The following is a 21,713-nucleotide window of genomic DNA, read 5'->3' on the forward strand; positions in this document are numbered from 1 at the left end:
AAAAAAAGAATACCTCTTTCTCTCCCTGCACCTTGAAATATCTGAGTTCCCTTTGGCTGATTCTGGTTTTCTTCCATATGCTCTTCCTGGGGGATGACTTTATTGGAAGCGATTGGGGAAATAGTCAATAACTAAATAACAAAATCAATGGTTTGATTTTTAGAATATTGAAATTTTTCACCCATGTGGAATTCATTTTAGTGTGGATGAGGCATTTCTTCCCCCATATTTCTAACCAATTATCCTAATGTCATTTACTGGACAGTCCTTGTGCTCAAGGTTGCTTTCCATATTTCAGATTTTCAGGTGTGGTCATTTCAGAACTATTATTATTATTATTATTATTTTTTTTAATGGAGAGCCAGTATTATTAGCCAAACATATCCTATAATCCAATTTCATCACTATGCGTCTCCGAGTTCCGAAATACGATTGTAGCCTCTCTGTAAACTCAACCTCATGAGATTTCAATCATAGAAAATATCAGCACCCCAAAAGCTGACATACAGGCCTTTACTCTGCCTTTTCATCAACCAAATCTTCTACAAATCCATTCATCACTATGCTAAATAACAAAAGGTCAGGTCCTTTTCTGAAATGTGTACACGGAGCTCAGAGCCCACAACAGAGTTTTTTCTGTATCCCAAAGTTCTTACTTCACCCCCAACCACTGGCAGAAAAGGCTTCATGGTGAGCCAGCTGATGACCATAGGCTCAGCCCTGTCATCTCAGCCTCAGGCACCCGGCCGTGTTCTTCCCTACTGTTCTCTGTCCCTCCAGCCCATCACGTGTCTCACTCGGGAGCCTGCTCGCCCACCTAGATCACTTTCTGGAATTTACATTTCTTAAGAACAAGAAGTCTGTCTTATTCTTGATGATAATCCTGGTACCTAGCACAGTGCCAGGCAAATAGTAGACAGCCACTATTTGCGGAGTGAGTGATGCATAGATATAAAGAAAATGGATATTTGGTGTCATAGAAAACAAAACATGGGTATGAAGAGAAATATTTAACCTATATTTGTGTGCATGTTGGATTATTTCTATTACTATTATCCTACATTAACACATTCAAATTATGCTTTAGATATAATCTGAAAAACAGAATCCCCATGCAAGAAGGCTTGGTAGATATAAAGTATGTTTTTTCCCCTGTGTCAATACAATTATAGGTGTGAATAACAACAGTAAGAATACCTTTCAGAAATCTGTTCAATAATGCATAGCATTTTGCCCTTAGAAAAACGGAAACCAAAGGTCCCCTTTTAGTTTATTGACTACATTATTTTCTCCTGGAGTTTCTGTACAGGAGTAGGTCCAGAAAACCTAGAGTTTCAAAGGGACATCAAGGATTACCATGGGAACCGCAGGGAACAACATTTGTGTCCCAGGCTTCTGGAATAGAATGATGACCAGGTGAGCCAGGGCAGGGGAAGTGGAGTCCACTGAGGATGCCTGAATGTGGTTTTTGGCTACCATCACACTCTAGAAACAGTCCCATGGCCCCAGGCAATCAGAAATGAAGGATGACGTTCCCTTGTACCCAATGAAGTTGTCCCCAGTTGATAAAGAGAGCTTCTCTGTGAGTGTATATTATGCTTATGTTGTTAAGTAGGAAAAAATAAAATAACAATACCTAGATCCAAATAGACAATAATTTGAAGCTTTTAAAAATAATTTTGGAAATAATTTAGTGTTTAATATAGGCATTAATATTAATAACAAATATTTGTGTACAATAGCATGACAGCATGGCACTCTTATTTAGTTCAACTATTACTCTTGTGAGTTAGAGATTATTACAATTCCTATTTGACACCACAGGAAACAGTGTAAGATATTGCAGTTGGGGATAGAGTAATGCTAAAACCTGGGCTTATGATTAAAGATCCAGTATTTTTTCTGTGACACCAGGCTAAAAAGGAACTGATTTACGTATCCAGTGATTCATACATGTTCATCTCCCGATATTTTATTTAATTTTTTAAAATTTATTGATTTGTATAATGTTTTTAAATTTTTATTTACTGACTGACTTTTTTTTCTAGAAAGAGGGAAAAAGAAACATTGATTTATTGTTCCACTTATTTATGCATTCATTGGTTGACTCTTGTATATGCCCCAAGCAGGGATTGAACCCACAAGCTTGACGTATCAGATGATGCTCTAACCAACTGAGCTACCTGGCCAGAGCTAAAACTATATCATTCTTTACTGGCTGCATCAGTCAAGAATAAGATGATTATTTAATTGTTTTAGTTAATGTTAACTAAATCATTCTTTCCTTTTTTTTTTTAGCCTCACCTGAAGACATTTTTCCATTTTTTGTTCAGATAGAGTGGGAGGGAGAGAGAGGAAGAGAGACAGAGAGAGAAACATAGATGTGAAAGGGACACATTGAGTGGTTGCTACCCGCACGACCAACCAGGGCCGGGGACAAACTGCAACCAAGGTACATGCCCTTAGCGGGAACCGAACCTGGGCCTCTCTGATCCGCACGCCAACGCTTTAACTGCTGAGTCAAACTGGCCAGGGTTAAACCATTATTTCTTAAACTGTGTTCTGTAGAGTGCTGGTAGGCTATTAATCACAGAGGTGGACAAATAATTCACATTCGTATAGAAGCCACATGATAGTAACAGCAGTGGCAGACGATGCAACATCTTTTATTTTTTTTCCATTCTGAATTTAAATTATTTCAATATTTTCTCTAAAATTTGAAAAAAATAGTTAATACATATTGATATGTATTAACTTTACATATCAATACTTGATACTTTATCATCTCAAACACTGAAGAACCTATGAGCTAAACCATGTAAAATAAGCTAAATAAGGAGAAAATTGAGAAAAAATTGTTGGTATTAGAGCAAATCATGAATGCTAATCTTATTTCTATCACCAATCAGCTGTGTGACTTTGGAAAAGCAATTCCCCACTGTGGACCTCAGTTTCTTCTTTTTTCTTTCCTCTATTTTACCACAAAATCTTTTACAAATGAAATATATTAAATAGGCAAAACCTAGTCAGGTAAGGCCTCTGCTACCTTTGGCTCCATGAAGTCTGTTTGAAAACTGGAACTAGCCGAAAACTTTGAAAACTTTGAAAAGGCCCTTCTGGCTTCTGCTGTCTTTGATTCTACTTGGAATTCTTTTCTTTCTTTCTTTTTTTTTTTTAAATATGTTTTTATTGATTTTTTAGAGAAAGAGAGAGAAACACCGATGTGAGAGAGATACATCAATCGGCTGCCTCCTGCACAACCCCTACTGGGGATTGAGCTCACAACCCTCACATGTGCCGACCAGGAATTGAACCAGGACCACTCAGTCCATGGGACGAAGCTCAATCCACTGAGCCACACCGGCTGAGCTGGTTTGGAACTCTTAAACACATTGGTGATTAGTGTGATGCAGAATATGGCTGGGTTAGGCCCAGGTCTTAGCACCTGTGGGCAGCTGTATCACGAGAGCCACATTGTCTACATATTTTTGGTATTCTTCTTGTAACTGTAATAATTTTTTGTATATATATTTTACTCAAAACTGCTTTAAATTATTCTTGGGGTCAGGCATGGAATTAATTCTGAAACATTTACACAATTCAAATGACTTTGAATTTCAAATTACTCAGCAGTACAACATTCTGCCATTCTTGTTTCCTAGTTAAACTGAAAGTTAATTTGGAAAGAATTCAAAGTATTTTCTTTTACTTGTTTGGCTAACATCATGATGACATGAACTAAAAGTGCATGTTTTAAGGGTACTTTCTGAGAAATGATAATAATGTAAAAAAATACAATATGTGAATATCACAGCTGTCAGCCCGTTGACTATCCTGGGCTATTTTTCCTTGCCCTTTTCTGACAACAAGACATTTTCTTTTTTTCTTACAGCTAAACGATAAAATTAGTCCTTTCATGTTTTTTATTACTTTTGTTTCCATCTGAATCTTCCATCAGTGCTTTCTTCTGGTATCAGAGCCCATCATACCAGGCCACCACTGGCTGTATTCAGTCCTGGGATACACTCTGAGGGATATAGGCAAATCCCAGAAGAGAAGCAAGGGGACTTGAAGCCGTGACATTTAAGAAAAGGCTGAAAAACAAGGGGGATTTAATCTGGGAAAGGGATTTAACTTAGGAAAGATGGGCAAAGAAGTGGTCCGAGGCAGCTGCCTTTGCATTTTTGAAGGGTTGTTATGTTCAAGAGTGACTAAGGGTGTTCAGTATAGCCTCAAGGGGTAGAGTTAGAACCCGAGGGTGGTGACATTTTGGAGTTGCCTTAGCAGCGAGTTTACCAGTTCCGCAGGTCCCAAGCAGAGGCTGGGGACTGCCTCTCAGGGAGTCAGAGGCAGGATCCAAACGATATTTGCAGACTTAGACTAAATGTTGTTATTTTCAAACTTCTCCATTATTAAATTCCTATGTATAACAATGCCTCCCTTTTCTGCAGTTGAGTGACATCTTAATTCTCTCAGTATTTCCTTTATGTGTAAAACATCCTTTTTTTTGTTTGTTTAAAAGTAAGTTCCTAACATTTGTACTAAGTTGGGTGATTGGAAAGAAGTTTCTTCCATTATCATCCTCCATAGACTGTGAAATCATGACTTTATTATGAAACTACAACCAGTAAGAACTTTGACTTCATGATAATTGAGAGAATAAAATGTTTTGTGATCTCATTGGAACCTTGACATGTATGTGTACTGTCTTAATTTTTCTTGTAGATTCTTCTATACCATTTAGATTCTGCAAATGTTGATTGAGAATTTTGATTTTACTGACACTCACTTATTTTCCTTTCATGCAAAAAATGAAAAATTAGAATCTTCGAAATGGATAATGTAACTTCAGAATTTTCATTATAATTTTCATATTGTAAATGTGCTAAGGAAAACTAAACTCTTTCATTTTGAGGTCTTACTTTTAAGGACTTCTGTTTATTCAAGTCATACTTTACTCCTCATGAACAACATTTCTAAGCAGGAAATATGACAGAAAATGTTTCTGTAAATTCAGTTTAAAAAATAACAAAAAGGTGTTCAATTAAGTCTGTCTTCTCTGAAAGTGTAGCTTTTAGAGTTCTTTTCATTAGACAATTTACTTTGAAAAATTTATAAAGTTTATGCATTGAATGAGAACTCCAACTTCTTTTTCTAATGCAATGTTTCTATTACAAACCTGGGGTGGAAAATTGTTAAGAAATGTGGTAAGCGAATTTAGATTCTACACGAATTTTAAATCAGCAAATTTGGATAAAGATCTCCATCACTGAGTTAATTTAGCCTTTTAAACAAAGTGGGTAAGTTTATGGAGGTATTCAGATACCTGGCTTTTCCATATATAATCTCAATTAAAATTTTTCAGTAACATAATTTGAATTGGCCTACATGATTGTTGACACCAGGATTTGAGGACTAAGTATCAGGCACAATGCTACCAATTGTGTGAGTGTGGACCACGTGCTTGAGAGAGACTTTCATTTTTATAACTCATAGCTGTGGCCCGTAAACACGTAGAGTGGAACCGTCATTACAGCTCCTCTTTACAGGACTTTTACCAACTCTTTGGAGATAATTTTTCCTCCTGTGAAGACTGGGGCATGGTAGGATGTGCTGCTCTTTAGTGATTCTTGCGGCTTCAGACTTGGATGTTAGCGTAGGGTTTCCTCCTTACGATCTTACGGGGGCATGTTCGATTAGGAGTTGTTCTGCATATTTCTTCTGAATATCGAAGCAATATTCGTCTATCATTTTCCGTGCCGGTTTAGATTTTGTAAAGCCAGCAAAGCTGCCTAAGGGGCTAAGACCAGTGAGCCAAGCTTTACCCGCTGGCCCCGGCGCTCTCTCCAGGTCCCAGGGCCGGCTCTTGCCACGCGCGCCCCCTTTTCCCAGGGGGTGAAGGAGCCGCCGCGAAACCCAAGGCGGGTGCCAGTCCGGTCCCGTTTTGGAGAAACCACGCAGAGCGCATGCGCTACTGACGAGGGGCCCGGAGCGCCATTTTCATATCCAAGAGTCTGCCTGCCCTCTAATTTGGCACGTCCGTGGGACACCGGCGTTGGAGTTGTTCAGAAACAAGCCCAGGGTCTCTGGAAAGGGACCCCCGCACTTCTGCCCAGACGACGGGACGAAATGCTTTTGTTGGTCTCCCCCAGGGCCGGCGGCCCTCTTCTGCCCCCCTGTCCAGTCCCCTTCCCGCGGTGACCTCGCCCCGCCCCCCGCGGGGCCAGGGCGACATAAAGGTGGGCATTTGTGATGCTTTTTGCGCCCACGGTGGTGGCCCAAATCTGAGTACGTGGGGACCCGGATGGGAACGTTTTCCCCCGTGAGAACAAAGCACACGTTCTCCCAGGGTCCAGTATGTGCAGAAGAAACCAGTACGAGATCTTCTGAGCTAGGAGGTAGCGCTTCTGTTTTCGTTTTTTATCCTGATGGGGATGCATGGGAGGTGGGGCTGGGGATGGTTGGCAGATGAGCCAGAGGTGAGGCAGGGCACGGAGAGCCGGGGTCTCGCTCTCTTTTCTCTGTGTGCAAGAGTTTAGAAGAACGTGGGTGCGTGGGTGCAGAGCCAGGGGCGCCGCGCGTCCCCGCCGCCGGCTGCCTGCGCCACCGTTTCATTCATAAGTTTCAGGTCTGGAGGCCGCACCCCGTTGCTGCGGGCCTAGGGCCCCGCTTCCTGCACAGCAATTGGCGGACCGCAACAAAGCCTTAGCAACCGGCTCCAGGTGACCTGCGAGGCGCCTGGTGACGGGCGCCGGCCGCGTCGAGCCGGGAGCCTGCTGTCCCTTTAAGGGATGGCCGCGGAGCCGTGAAAGTGGAGGGGCAGAGGGAGGGCGGGGAGGAAGGTCTGGGGGCGGACCCGGGGGAGGAGGAGGAGGAAGAGTTGCTGCTGAAAGGAGGCGGCGCAGGAGGAGCCGGGGCGGCCGCTGCCAGCCCCGGGCAACGGAGTCCTGCCCGCTGCCGCACTACTAGCCACGGGCGCGATCGGGGCCAGACGTCGGCTCCTCCATGATCACTCTGGGAGCCGGGAAGAGACTTTGCCCGGCCGTGCGAGCGGCTCTGCGTTTTCCAGGCTCGGTGGCGGCGGAGCAGCGGCGGCAGCCGGGTCCCAGTCGGAGCGACCACAGCCCGGGGCGTGTGCGTCCCGCGCGGAGCGGGCTCGGGTTCCCCACGGAATGTCCCCGGGGCGCCCGGCGCGCTGACCCCCCAGCCGCCTCAGCCCTCGGCCCGCGCCGCCTCTCCCGGTCGGGCTCGGTGTTCGGGACCGCAAGCTCCCCGGCTCCTGGGCTTGGGGGAAGCCCCTGGGGGCGGGTGTCCTCAGCTAGCCACGACCCAGCCCTCCCCCGTGCGTATCTCGCTTAAGATGGCAGCGGAGTCAGGGGAACTAATCGGGGCTTGCGAGTTCATGAAAGGTGAGGAGCAGCCGCCCCGCCTCCTCCGACTCCCCCACCCTGCCCCCAACTCCTCACTTGTCGCCCCTTCGTCCCAACCGCTGACCCCCGCTTCTCCCGGGTCCCCGCGCCCCCTGCCGCTGCGCGCGCGCTCAGCCCGGCTCGCTACTGTCCTCTCCCCCAGGACCCCCTGCTTCCGGCTTCTCCGTCTTTTTTGCGTCCCTCGTTCCCTCTGCAGCTCCTTCGGATGGCCTCTCCGCCGGTCTTGGGACAGCACCGGCTCCTGTCCTGCTCCTACTCGCAGCTCCTGGGGGCGGGGGCCCTGCTCCGGGGGATCCTCTAAGTCGCCTTTATCTTACTTTAGGTGACCTCGGTGTTCAGGTGTTCCCCGCCCCCCTCCATCCCCACGATCACACCCCGCTGTCTCTCCTCCCTTCCTCTTCTCGAAGTCCCCAGAGCTGCAGGGGAAGGCTCGCCTCTCTTCCCCTTCCGCAGCTGCTGGAGATTTGTGAACCCAACTTGCATCTCCAGTTCTACGGGTACCCCGGCTTCTATGCTCTCCCGCTGGCTTCAACCGAGGGGACAGGGTGCTCTGCTCCCTCAGAGTCCTTCACTCCGATCCTCTTGGTGCCTGTCATACCGCTGTGCTCTGTGTTCTTGGGTCTCCATCGCTTTTTGGGACAGATCAGGTTTCTGCAAGAATCCCACGTGTTAATGGTCTTTAAATAATGAGTAGCATTTGTTATTTTGATCTTCCGTGTATTGTCACCACCCCCACCTCCTGCTTCCCCACTTCTCACATGTTTTCTCCCATCTTTTAAACTTGTCTTTCAGATCGGTTATATTTTGCTACTTTAAGGAATAGACCAAAAAGCACAGTAAATATCCACTATTTCTCCATCGATGAGGAGCTGGTCTATGAAAAGTAAGTTTCTATTTTTTTTTTTCCAACCATTTAGCTTGTTTAGCTCTTTGGTGAGGAAACATTACACACCTTTATGGCCATTTTATTCACTTTCCCCTGTGGTGCAAGTAACAGTACGTTTTTTTTTTTAAGGCTCAGGTGCTTGGGGAGAGGTGCAGGGAAAGGGAACATAACTTTTTTTAATTTATTGATTTTTTAGAGAGAGAGGAAAGCATAGAGAAATATCAATTTGCTCCACTTATTTATGTATTTATTGGTTAATTCTTGTATATACCTTGACTGGGGGTTGAACCTGTAACCTTGGCATATCTGCAGGATGCTCTAACCAACTGTGCTACCTGGCCAGGGCTGAAAGTGAACATGACTCGAACCTGTCAACACCTCAGTCCTTTGGGATCTCTGTATTAGTTCTTCTTACTACCAGGACAGACTGCAATTGCAGATTGCTAACACCCCCAGAGCAGGACCAGGGCGCCTAGCATTCCGTCCTTGCTGGACTCTGTAATGGCCCATGAGTCAGGCCCTCAGTGTTCATGGATGCGCCAGAGTCCAGGGCAGTGTGTGTGTTCCAGGTGCTTCATCCTCACAGGTCACAAGGCTGCTGTTGGCTCTCAGGATGTTTTTATTGGTGCAGCTTGTTGTTTTGGAAAGTGGGACACATTGAGCTGAATTCAAGTTTTTTTCTATGAGTAAGAAGTTTTTTGTTTGTTTGTTTTTTGTTCTTGTTTTTTTTTTAGCCCTGGTGGGTGTGGCTCAGTTGGTTGAGCTAGTCCCATGCACTAAGAGGTTGCCTGTTAGATTCAGGTCAGGGCACATGCCTGGGTTTCTGGCTTGATCCCCAGTAGGCAGCTTGCAGGAGGCAGCCAGTCGATCTCTCTCTCTCTCTCTCTTTACCTTCCTCTCTCTCTAAAAATCAATAAAAACATATTTTTTCTTAAAAAAAGATTTAAAAAAATTGATTGAGGGAGTTATTTTTCTTGGGTGCTTCAAGCCTCATGGTATTATTTTCCTTGCCTTTGAGGGAGTGGTACGGGAGTGTGATTTACCTTCTTCGGTTACTTTGCTTCTTTGGAATTTGGATTTGAGAGTGTAAGAGTGTGGAACTGTGAAGGACCATTGGTTTACAGGAAGAAGGTATCTTAATACTTAATAATAAGTGTAGTAAAAATTTAGAGATAAATCTCTATTCAATAAAAGCAATAGATAATAAGGAATAAGAAGGCTGAATTGACTTGACTATATCATTTTATTGAAAGAGCTGGTTTAGCCCTGACCTAGTTAGAATATAATCCCAATATGCCAAGGTTTTGGGGTTCGATCCCTGGTCAGGGTACATACAAGAATGAACCAATGAATATATAGATAAGTGGAACAACAAATCAATGTTTCTCTCTCCCTCTCCCTTCTTCTCTCTCTAAAAGCAATTTTTAAAAAATTAAAGAGAAAGAGCTGGTGTTTCAGAGTTGTCTAATATATTTTAATGTAAAATTTAATTTTACTTTCTTGTCGTCACATCTAAATGTGCAATTAGATGAACATAATTAAACGAACCATAGTCACTCTAGTTAGCTTCCTAGGACTTGTCCTGTTGAAAGGGATGTTGGCAGTTCTGCCTAAGGATTTGTGGGTACCATGTGGCATCCCAAGAGTGAGTATCTTTGACCTTCAAGAGCATATCTTTGATTTGAGGGAAAACAAACTTTAATTGTCACTTCACTGTAGGGATTCTTGAAACTGATGTCTTCAGGATATTTCTGTCAGAGGTGGAGGTGCCGGGAGCAGGATGCTTCTGAGTGGCCGAAGTCAGCCTGGGAGGGAAAGCTTTTGCTGCTGCTCAGAAATGCTCAGAGTTGCTGCAGCAAAGGTCTGAATGCCCGGTGTCAGATTACAGCTCTGCTCCTAGACAGAGCCAGGACTAGGTGGCCTGTTCCCTGACCCCATGTACCTGGATGATGTCACTGCCTGCTTTGTTTATTGAGCACTAGTCTATTGTTGGGAATGTGCATTGTTGTGTCTTTCTTTTGGTGAGCTCAGGGTTTGGGGATCTCTTGGGAGTCTGAGGGTAGGGACTATGTGTGCCATTGTGTTAAATTCTGCAGTGACTAATGTACCAGAGGTTGTGAATCTGAGCAGGCTCCAGTCATCGAGGTCTGAGTTGCTTCTTTTGGGATTGCTAGATGGTAGATCCAGCTGCAAATTCCATGTAGCCAACTGAACAATGCTCAATGAGGACCATTCTTGGTGTGATTTTCATGTTGCATTTTAGGATAGGGCTACAAATCACATTCCTCTAATATTTATTTCTGATGTCTTATAAAGAAAGACTTGCTGGGAGACCACCGTTGACAGTGTGAGTTTTGATGTCAGTGGAGACGAGGATGAGGCCTGTGGTCTGGCAGAGCCTTTCCTTTGGACTTGACCTGCCCATGGTACAGAGGTAGCTGGGTTTCTGATCACACAACTCCATCTTACCCCAGCATATCACACAGCGCTGGGCAATGTCACTGCAACGGTGATGAATGCACATGTTACATTCAAGGAGCTCCAAGCTTGGAGGGAGAATGGCGGGACTGCAGGGAGCCCTGGGCTCAGAGGATTCACGGGCGCGTGGGCACACATCTGGGTGAGGGGTTCACAGGGGAGTTAAGGTTGGCTTGGAGGCCAGACAAAGTCTCATCAGGCCGAGATGTGAGAGGAGAGACCCCAGGAGGGCGAAGAGCCAGGGTAAGGAGGGTGCTCAGGGACTGGTTAAGTCCTGCAGTTTGCCTGGCATGTACACAGGTCAAGTGGAGTGTGGAGTCTGAAACCGGAAGGTCATTTGAAGGCAGATTGAGTGCCAGGGCCAGGAATCCAGTGTTCTAGAATGGGACTAGTGTTCCAGTGTTCTAGTGCCCTGGGACTCTCTTGAGGGCTTTGGGGCAGGCTGTGGTATGCCCAGGTCTGTGCTAACTGTGAATAACAACTAATAGATATTACACATTTAAATGCATGCCAGATGCTGGCTGTCCCGGTGCTCACACTGTTGGTTCATTTTACTTTCACCACAGTCTACGAGGCAGGTCTGATGATCATCCTTAGTGTGCACGTGATGAAAGGAAGAGACAGAGAGGTTAGATGACTTGCCCAAAGTGACAGAAAGAAATAAGAGGTAGTGGAGCTGGAACAGGAAACCAAGCCCTCTGGTGCTGGAGTACATATATCCTCTCTCAAAAAGTTAATATGATAGAATCACTCAGGATGGGTTAGATAGGAGGTGGAAGCCCACTTAGAAAAAGTCTAGTATGTGCAGGGCGAAGAAACAAGGGCCCGGATTAGGGTAGTGGCAATGGTGGTGGAAAGGAGGGAGCTGAATCCCTGTGACTTGGCAACAGAGCAGGTGGGTGGAGTGCTGAGGAAATAGAGGGGTCAAAGAAATCCTCAAGACACAGTGTGGGTCATGGTGAGCCTGTTGGAACCAGGACCTGAACCAGGAAGTTGGTGGGAGAGGACCAGGGGTTCTATCTTGGTTCCACTGAACTGAAGGAATTGAAGGGCTGTCACGTAAATGTGAAGTTCTTGTGTTTGGGAGTTTTCCCCAAGGAGATGATGACACAGTGAGAATGAAGTGAAGTCTGGGGAGAAAGAAAGAGAAGACATCAAGGGCTGTTTTCACTGGCAGGGCACAAAGAAAAAGGGGACAAAGGGAAAGGTGAACAGACAGTGAAGGAGGGAGGAGAAAGGGTGAGAACGGAGACAGTGGAGTCCATCTCGTCAGCTCCACTTCTTGGAAACAGAACGAGAGAGACTGCAGGCCCCTGGAAGGACGTGTCGTAACGACCTGGTTCTGTCTATGGAGGATGGCTTGTGGCGAGGAAAATCTCAACTGTCCTATGGTGACGTACATGTCTCCAAAGGAAGGGGTATATGAACACACATCATCACCCAGGGCCTGTCCAGCCCTGCGCCTGTGTGCTTACCTGCTGAATGTTTAATGCAGTGCTGTCTTCTGGGTCAATTAGCACCTTGGAAATGTAACTATTATTTGCGAATCTGGAAGTAGACTCCTTAAATGTTAGGCGGTGGGGATCCTGGACACAGCTGGGTTTTGTACAGATTGGCATTCAGGATGGTGGTTCTCATGATTGAAGTGGCAACGTCCTGAGAAGCTGGCAGAGGAAATTTCACAAAGTGGCCTCGTGAATAAGGAAGGCTATTTATTAGACAGGAAAGTCTGAATTTTCTGCTCCATTTATAAATAGCACTTATCATGTTCATAGAAAGGCCTGAGCTGTTTTAGTAAAACGTGGCTGATAAGAAAGCAATACATCATATCCTTGGGTTAGGATTTCACAGATCAGAATGAAAATCAGAGTATAATCTAACACACTTGTGGCACAAAAAGAGCAAAAGAGCCCCATCAAAAGGAGCCTTTCAAGGATTTATCTGTCTTTGATTAAGCTGCAACTAAGGCACAACTCTGCAGAAAGCCTAGTTCTTTGGTTTTGGAATTGGGCCCTGTATCCACATACAGGCTTACTTTTTATAACTTGGCTCACTGTTTTTTTTGGCTGCAAAGTTAGCAAAATCAAATATGTTAGTTGTTATAACCTTTGTGTGCCCCTCTTACTGGTGATGCTGGTGCAGGGTGGTTAATGCCCAGACAGACGGTGTGCTGGGAAGGGTGCTGGAGGGGTGTTTAGTTCAAGCCCTGCCCGTTTTCATGTCTTCCCTCCCTGTGTTGTCAAAGGAAAGCCTGACAAGATGGGGGTGCCCTTCCTGGGCACACTCTGGGCACCAAATAGAAAGCAGCTTCTGAAGTGATTTGAAGAATTTCACCAAATTTTGTAGAACGAGCCGCCTCCAGTGAAGACTCATTAGCTAACTTGCAGATTTAAATAATTTAAAACGTTCCATTTTCATTTACTCTTTATTAAAACAGCCCGATATGACGCCACCAGGAATTTTTGGATAAATAATTCATAGAGGAACGATTTCTCTTACGGAGTTGGTGGCTTAGGTTTGAGTCAGTGTGAACGTAGGACATCTTGGGAAAACAGAACATTCTCATGCCTGAACATATTTGTGGGAATGGGGTGTTTAGGTTCGGTAAAGGTGAGAAGAGACTTCGCTTTTTAAATTTTATTTCAAATGGACTATGTAGCAAGTAGGAGAATTTAATGGAAAGGCGAATGCCAATCAAGCAGATGTTTTCATACACCCATATAGGGTCTCGGGGTCATCGTTTGGTAGCTTGCCTCTTACCCACCACAGTGATATAGACAGAAGAAGAAAACTGGTTGAATTCGAGATACATTTTTACCATGGCACTAAAAATAAAAATCCCAAGAACAGCAAAGGCGTAAAGCCTGTGCCAGGTGGGTTCTCCGTGCTTGCACACCTTGACTCGATTAATCCTCGGGACACCCTCTGAGCTAGGTGTTGCCATTGCCACCACTTCACAGGTGAGGAGACCGAGGCCATTGAGCTGGTGAGTGTCTGAGCCAGGATTCAAGCTACAGGTAGTGGGCCCTGGAGGCCATGCTCCCAGGCTTCGAGCAAGTTCCCAGTTGTCCTGAGCCGGAGGGGGAGAGGTGCAGACTGGCACTGCCCTCCCCGGCGGCCCCTCGCCAGCCCGAGGCTTGGGCGGGAAGTGAGGCAGGGCTGTGCGCACAGAACTTATGTCCAGGTCGTTGGTAATTCACCTGTTTGTTCACAATTCCACTTCTGTGGGTGTAATTTTACTATTTCTCCTGGCAGTGGACTGCCAGAGAGAGAGAGAGAGAAGAAATTGAGTTAATTACCATTATATATTACTAGGACAGATGAAGACAAAAGAAGCTGGTTTTTATAAGCCTATGAAAACTGCTTTGACAGGCTGTCTGGTTTGAAATGTTCTTGCTTTTCAGTGGCATAACTTAAGATGTAATAGTTTCTGCAAAGACTTCTCCTAAAAAACTCTGAAAAGTCTTTAGATTTTAAAAGATGGTAGGTTTATATTTTCTTCCCTCCTTTCTCCTTCCTTCCATCCATCCTAACTTTGCAAAAATAACCCAGTATTGTTCAGGGCCACTTTTGTTCATGCTCTGTTCCACACACCTGAGTTTTAGGCGTGTGCTTTGTATGTGTGTGCAGGTGTATATGAATAACAGTTCTACGTGCTAGTGTAGGTGATGAGGAAGTAGGCAGATCTGTACACATTCATGTCAGTGCTTAATTTTGTGACCCACTAGAGTGGAATGTTACTGCCTAGATCCTGACTTACTGAAAAATTTGCTGCTTTGGCCTGTTTGGTATTTACAGTGAGTCACTCGTCTTTGTTATCAGTTCTTTCATTTTGCTTGAGATAAACCTGGTGAAAATGCAAATTTTAACTGAGGTGCTGAGGACTTAGTGACAAGAGGATGAGTCTTAATCAGGCAGCCTGACCAAGGTCCACTTGGGCTGCAGGGGGTCCCTCGGGGGTCCCCGCAGTCACCACAGGGTGGCTTATTTTGTTTGAAGTAGGTTCCTACGACATGAGTTGTTCTCATTTGTAAGTTCATAAACACATCCCAGAGCCAAAAGGCAATAACATTTACTTAGCCACAGCTTAATACACCTTTGTGATTAAAAAAAGAAAAAGGGAAAATAAACACGCTTGACACACTTTTATGAGAAATGAAAAAAACATCACTTGAATCTTGTAAGTGGTTGTGACCTGCTGCAGAAGACACTCCCAGAAGATGGGGTAGATTTCGTTACAGCACCAGGCCACTGCTTCGGAACACTCGAAGACACAGGGAGGAAGTGAACACAAATACAGGGCAATGAATGAGCTGCAAGTGTACGTGTAGGGGTCCAAGAAAGGAAGAGGCTATCACTGCCAGGGGGACGGAGACTTCACAGTGACGTCTGAACTAGCTTTGTCAGGGTGGGAAGAGCAGGGTCTGCTTGCTGTCTGTGGGGACCAGTACTGCCCGACTTGTTTACTTCTGTGTCCACACCCAGCACAGTGCCTGGCAGACAGGCAGGTGGTGCTCAGGAAACGTTATCTGAATGAATGAGTGAGTGAAGAATGAAGGAAAGAAAGAGATTTTCGTGTTAGGTGGGACGGAATATTTGCATGCAGAGAGATCACAGGTGAGGCTGGACACGTGGTTGGGGACTGGGTTTGGGGAAGGCGTTTGGATCTCTGTTTTGCTGGTTAGTGAATGGCAGAGAGACTGACCAGAGCTTGGCTTTCAGACAGCGCTCCCCCAGCTGGCAGCTGGGGTGGGTTAGTTGTAGCAAGGGGAACAGAAAGGCCAGGTCGGGGAGGGGCTCGTGAGGATAGTGTTGACTAGAGGATGGGGAGGAGGTAGAATTGAAGGTAAATTTGAGGTTTCTGGCTTAGGTGATTGGGAGAAAGTGACACCTTAAAGTAGGCCTTGTGTGTAAATCAGAAAGAGGGGCTGCCTTTTGTTGCTTTGTTTTATTTTGGGGATGGGAAGATGAAATAAAAAACGAGGTGTGTGTGTGTCTATAATGAAAGTAAAAGAGGATCTGTGTCTTCCGTGATCGTTAAGCAAAAAGTAGACAATGCTTGTCCTGGATATTTAGACATTTCCTTTAAAGTCTGCAAGGTGGGTGGGACGGCTGATCTCAGGTTCCTTTCTGGCTCACTGATGGAGCTGGGCTTTTTACACTGAAGTGTGGACTTCATGGTTTCTTTAAAGACGTGCTTGAGCATTAGTTTTAATTTACTTAAAAATGGATTTTATTAATTAGCTAAATACATCCAGGACCACCAAAGAACCAGGTGTTGAATGAGAACCCTCAAAAATATTGCTCCATTTATGGAAAGCATGTCATATTCCCAGAGGTTTCATTTATTTATTAATTTAACAGTTCGGTCTTAAGGATGTTCACATTCCATCGATAACTGAAAAACTTGCTAGTTTTGACTTGTTCTTCTGTTGAGAACCAGGAAAGATGGTTTATTTCAAATTCTCTGTCCTGGACGGAGGCCCCCACTCAAGCATTCGCCCCGTTTGTCTGGGACTGCGGCATTGTAGTGAGCAGCTTCTGCAAGGGTTTGGAAAATCACATCTTGAAATATCAAAGCATATTTAAAATATTCAAATATTAAAAATGTCAATATCCAATATCAAAGTTTTATAATTTATGGAAACCTTTCAAAAGTGAACCCACATTTCTGCCTTCTTTTTTCTTTTTTTCTTAATCGTCAGAGCAGGAGGGAGAGAGGGAGGAAGAGAGAGAGAAACATCGACGTGAGAGAGACACATTGAGTGGCTGCCACCCCAACCGGGGCCGAGGACAAACTGCAACCAAGGAATATGCCCTTAGCGGGAACCGAACTCAGAACTTTCCGGTCTGTGGGCCAACACTCTAACTGCTGAGCCAGACTGGCCAGGGACATTTCTGCCTTCTTATAAAATTGACTGATTAGCTTTTTTTCTGTAATATTCAGATTGTATTACTGAAATTCAGGGGTAGTTTTAGGGTCTCCTAAAGAATAAGGAGCTCTCTGCTTATGGAGCAGATGGTGTCTGTTTGCTAAACATGTTGTGTCTTTTAGCGGTTTTAATTTATTGTCAGTTTCTATTGATTACTAACTAGAGTAATTCCCCTTATCCACGGTTTTGCTTTCCTTGGTTTCAGTTACCTACAGTTAACTGTGGTCCAAAAACATTAAATGGAAGTTTCCAGAAATAAATAATTCCTAAGTTTTACATTTCTCAGTGTTTTGAGTCACATGATGAATCTCGTGCCTTCCCGCTCCTTCCAGAGACGCGAGCCATCCCTTTGCTCATCGCGCCGGGTGCGCACACGCCTGCCCTCTGGTCCCTTAGTAGCCATCTTGGTTGCCAGATTGACTGTCACAGTATCACAGTGCTTGTGTTCAAGTGACTCTTATTTTATGTAATAATGACTCTCAAAGCCATTCATACAACTTTTATTACAGCGTATTATTATAATTGTTCTATTTCATTATTGTTGTTAATCTCTTAGTGTGCTTAATTTATAAATTAAACTTTATCGCAGGTCTGTATGTATAGGAAAAAACCTAGTACATACAGGGTTCGGTACGATATGCAGTTTCAGGCGTGCACTGGGGGTCTTGGAACATATCCCCTGCAGATAAGGGGGGTCGAATGTACTATGAGTTAAGGACTTTCTAGGTGCTTTTTCTATAGGGTTAGCTTTTGACTTTACTCTCAGGGTGCCAACCACTAATTGCTGCCTGTCCCTAATCTGTTTGATGAGCCTACTGTACTATGGGCATAGAAACCAGACATCACATTTTATTAGCCCTTGGAACAAAATAAGACTAAATAGGCTGAGTGAGACTGAGATTCGCTTATAAACATAGCTAAAGAGCTTGGGTTTTGTGGCAGGCTTTGGAAGAAACAATACGACTTTGTTTTTTGGGGTTTATTTGTGATTATCCCTTATATTCCACATTAAGATTTCTGAATTGGGACTCCTCGTATAACTGATTTCTTATCCTGTACACTTCTCTTCCTTTTTAGAGAGTATGAATCAATATAGCATTTTCATTAATCCTGGTGGTCAATGTACTGATTGTCTGCTGCTGACTTAATCTGAAATGTTAGAAGCATTTGTGTTTTTCTGAGTGTGAGACAAAGAAAAAAAAAGTTGATCAAGGTCTGGCCTCGAGAGCTGTGAGCGTGGGCTGGTAGAACCGTGTCTGTCACTGAGTCAGAAGCTCTGTTCCTCCTGCCCTGCAGCAGGTTGCCTGCGGCTCCGGAACAACCTAAAGGAAAGGGTTAGGACGACTCCAGCTCAGCAGCGCGCAGACAGAATGGAGGGGCTCCCAGGACAAGTGGGGTCAGGGTGATGGAGAGCTGGGCAGTCTCCTTATATAGGGGTGGCTTCTGGAGCACATTTGGAGGGAGCGAGGAAGAAGGTGCAGACCGCAGGGGACGCTGTGGGGCGGGTGCGCCTGACCTTTCCCTGCGCGGGAGGTGAGCCATCTCCCGGGCTCCACAGCTATGTCCAGCGGGCGGTGGAAGGACATTTGTCCACTATTCAGATGCTGGATTATATGTAAGTGTTCTGAACTAAAGCAAATCGCTTGGCTAGAGTTTACTAGTAAAAAATGTTAGAAATGGTGCAAAATGAGGCCCCAGAGAGAGAGGTAGGGGCTGTACCACCTTGGGTCTCACAGGCAAGTCTTAGGGTTTGGGTTTTGATTCCAAGAGCTTGGAGAGGTCATGTGACCATCTCCGTGTTTTAGGGTCATTCTTTTCCTTTTCAGAGCCTCAGGTGCTTTATGGGTTGTGAGGAGGGTGAATCGGTCATCAATCTTGTCTACCAAAGCCATGTGTATACTGTATAACTCCTCTTGCCTCCCGTACCTGCTGCTGGCAAAGGGGTTAGTGCACACTGCTTGAGAATGCTTCTGTGGGAGTGAATTTAACCTCACCAGTGCATTCCTGAAGTCTTGTTTTCATTAATCAGAGCTTCCAAGGGGGTTGTCATGAATTGACTTGCTCCAAGGAGGGAAGTCACAGAATTATAGACCCTGATGTTGGAAGCTTCCTTGATGACATCTAGTCTGTTATTTGGCTTTTAAGGCCAAACCCATTCTGCAGAAGCAGCGCTGAAGCCTTGTGTGGCCCTGCCACTTGCGGGGTTACGGAACTCCCAAACCTGGAGAGAATTTTCACCAGAACAGAGTTGAGCCAAACTGATGACAGTTGCTGGGAAGCAAGATCTTAAATGCTGTGGAGAAAGACAGCTCAAATTTGGAATTAAGGAGGGATGGAAGGAAGATTACAGTGGGGTGGGTGGAGAAAGCAAGGCTGGGAATGGATTACAAGATAGTTGAGGATATGTGCTCTCTTGAAGGCAGTTTCACTTATTTCAAAGACGTGTTAGCCTAGATTCACAGAAATGGTGGACAGGGCTTGCGTAAGGCACGATGACCTTTTACTGAAGAAGTTATGTGCCTGGGGCATGACTACCCCCAGGACCTGTCCACTTAGAGATTTATGATCAGATCACCCTGTGGGGTTTTCATAGAACCGCCTCCCCCTTTCACCCACAATATGATGTATACATTATATATGGTAAAATATAATAGTCTATAATATGTACAGTGGCCAGAAAGGTGATGAGATGTGATATGATATAAATAGCATAGATAGTATAATTAATATAATATAATATAATCAGGAAAGAACTTTAGAAGCTATCTAATTCAGCAGCTTCCTTTGACAGAGAAGGATGTGGAGTCCCAGACGGGCTGAGACTCCAGTCCAGGGAGTGATCCAGGTGTCACTAGACCCCCTTGCTTCCAAGTGGTCTTAGTGTCCCATCAGATTCTCCATGACGGCTGTGGAGCTGGCGCTTCTTAGCCGGCAGAGCGCATCTCTCTTCACCGGCGGCAGGGTGCCTGGTGTATGGTACTGGGAGGGCACAAGCAAAAACTCGGACTGTGCTTTGATCTAAGATTAGTGTTTGCTGAGCAACTTCGGCCTTTTCGAAACTTGACTATTCTGAGTTTCAGCCATGTATAGGATCCTCCTCACCTGACCGGAGGGGTACTGAGCATGCTCCAGGGATAGGGAAAATGTTCGGTGGTGTGTGTAGCCCAGAGGCTGTGCTGATTAATTTCATCTACATTTTATATGAACACCATATATATATACATATCATCTCACTGTGCATTGGAGTCTACTTCTAGTTAGCATTTATCACACTGGAATAATATATTTACTGGTCATCTCATTGGGTGGTGAGCTCCTTGTGGGTAAGGGAATGGCCATCAGCAGATTTTCAGTAAATAACCTGAGTGAGTGAATGAATGGACAGAAAATGTCAGCAATGCTAGTAAAACATTGAGAATTGGCATGCCTTATTTTTCATCTTTTTTATAAAGCAGTTAATTTTTTTGTATTGTCAGCACTCTTAGATTAATATGTCAATTGGCTCCTGAAACCTATATACTTTTGTTAACCAATGTCACCCCAATAAAGTCAATAAAAAATACGTTAACTGGTACTGCCTTGCTCAGAGTTGGTCATAAATTTTGTTGAATGAATGAGTATTGCTTGGAATGCGGTATGTTTTTGGCTGAGGAGTTGAAAATTTTCAGATGAAACTTCGGGTAAGCAATGATTCCTCTGGGAATGGACCCACTGAAATTAGAGTTTGTTAAGAAAAACAAAAAACAACCAACACAAGCTCAAATAGGTAAGGGATGTTTGTTCATTTATTAATTCACATGGAGGGGAAGTGGAGGGAACTCTGAAATAATAAAATAACAGATCCATGGTTTTCTTGGTCAAATGAGATCAGAAGTAGGAATGGAAAAGGAAGGGGTAACTTAGAGCAGTAGGTTATTTGTTGTATGGAAATTAAATCAATATTGATTGTTTGCCCTACTGTGATTGGGTGGCTTTATGCCAGAGTGACTAGGAGAAGCAAAATATCTTCAGTTTGGAAGGCAGATTTGAAGGAAAGATGAGGGGTAAGATTTAGACATTCTGAGTTCCAAGCATTAGCGGTGGGGTGCCCTCTGTGTCCCCACCTGTTGTTGGTGGAAGTGGAGTTTTTGGGATGCCACAGGAACAAAACTTTCCTGAGACCCCCATGGGAGGATGAGGTATTGTGGAAAGCTTTATTTCTGTGGAATTAAAACCCTGGGTTTTCAAGGTCCCATCTCCCTTGTCTCACCAAGAAAAAACCCATCTTGTCTTCAGTAGAGCTAGAATTAAAGCCGCTGCCCAGAGCCTTCGCTCCATATTAAAGTCCAGTCCAGTCCAGTCCAGCATCAGGCTAGCTTAGCTTGTGTTCCCAGCTGTGGTCCATAGTGTGTGGGGTCCTCATGGCCATGGGCCATGCAGCTTCTAAGGCCCCATGGTGGGCTAGCGCAGGCCATGGAACAAGCGAGTGCGAGGAAGCAGGAGCAAAGCAAGAGAAACAAGAAAGAGAACTCTTTGTCTCGGAGTTACAACTAGGAGCTTAACTAACGAACATTTCAGGATTTTGTGGGCTTGTAGTGGCTCTGCCCCTCTAGCCAATCATCTTTTTCCCAGGTTAGACTGACAGGCAGCACCTTTCCCTCATCACTCCGACCTCACTATGCATTTCCCCCTTGGTTTGATCTCTTCCCCCAGTGATTTGCAGTGAATGGATTGGTGGTTCCCTGGGGAGTGTGAAGTTGCAGCTTCCTGGTGATGCTGCCCAAAAGACCATGCTTATAATGTCTGGCCTTTGCTTTGCTTTCTTCCAATTATTAATATTAGCTAGCTAATTATGACAATAGCACAGGTGGTGAGAGGACCTATAGATGTGAAGTTGAGCAGGTAGTTGAAGATGGAAAAGATAGTTGCTGGATCTCAGGTTAGGAGCTGTTTCCTCTGGGGTTGTGGGCTAACTTCATGGCTGTGGATGATCTGCAGACTAATGAC

The 21,713-nt window shown here is 44.7% G+C and overlaps 1 protein-coding gene across 3 annotated transcripts in view; it reads left to right on the forward strand.

The window, feature by feature from the left end:
• The first annotated feature begins 6,911 nt into the window (after window positions 1–6,911).
• The window catches only part of CDC14A (cell division cycle 14A), a 114,359-nt gene continuing 99,557 nt past the window's right edge, over window positions 6,912–21,713 (forward strand). For all 3 annotated transcript variants that reach the window (XM_036272456.1, XM_036272457.1, XM_036272455.1), the window contains exons 1-2: window positions 6,912–7,409; window positions 8,223–8,313. In XM_036272456.1, coding sequence (XP_036128349.1) covers window positions 7,361–7,409; window positions 8,223–8,313 — 140 coding nt within the window. In that variant the 5' untranslated portion in view covers window positions 6,912–7,360. The remainder of the gene's footprint in view (window positions 7,410–8,222; window positions 8,314–21,713) is intronic.

This window comes from Molossus molossus, unplaced genomic scaffold, assembly GCF_014108415.1.
Source record: "Molossus molossus isolate mMolMol1 unplaced genomic scaffold, mMolMol1.p scaffold_m16_p_20, whole genome shotgun sequence".
NCBI lineage: Eukaryota > Metazoa > Chordata > Mammalia > Chiroptera > Molossidae > Molossus > Molossus molossus.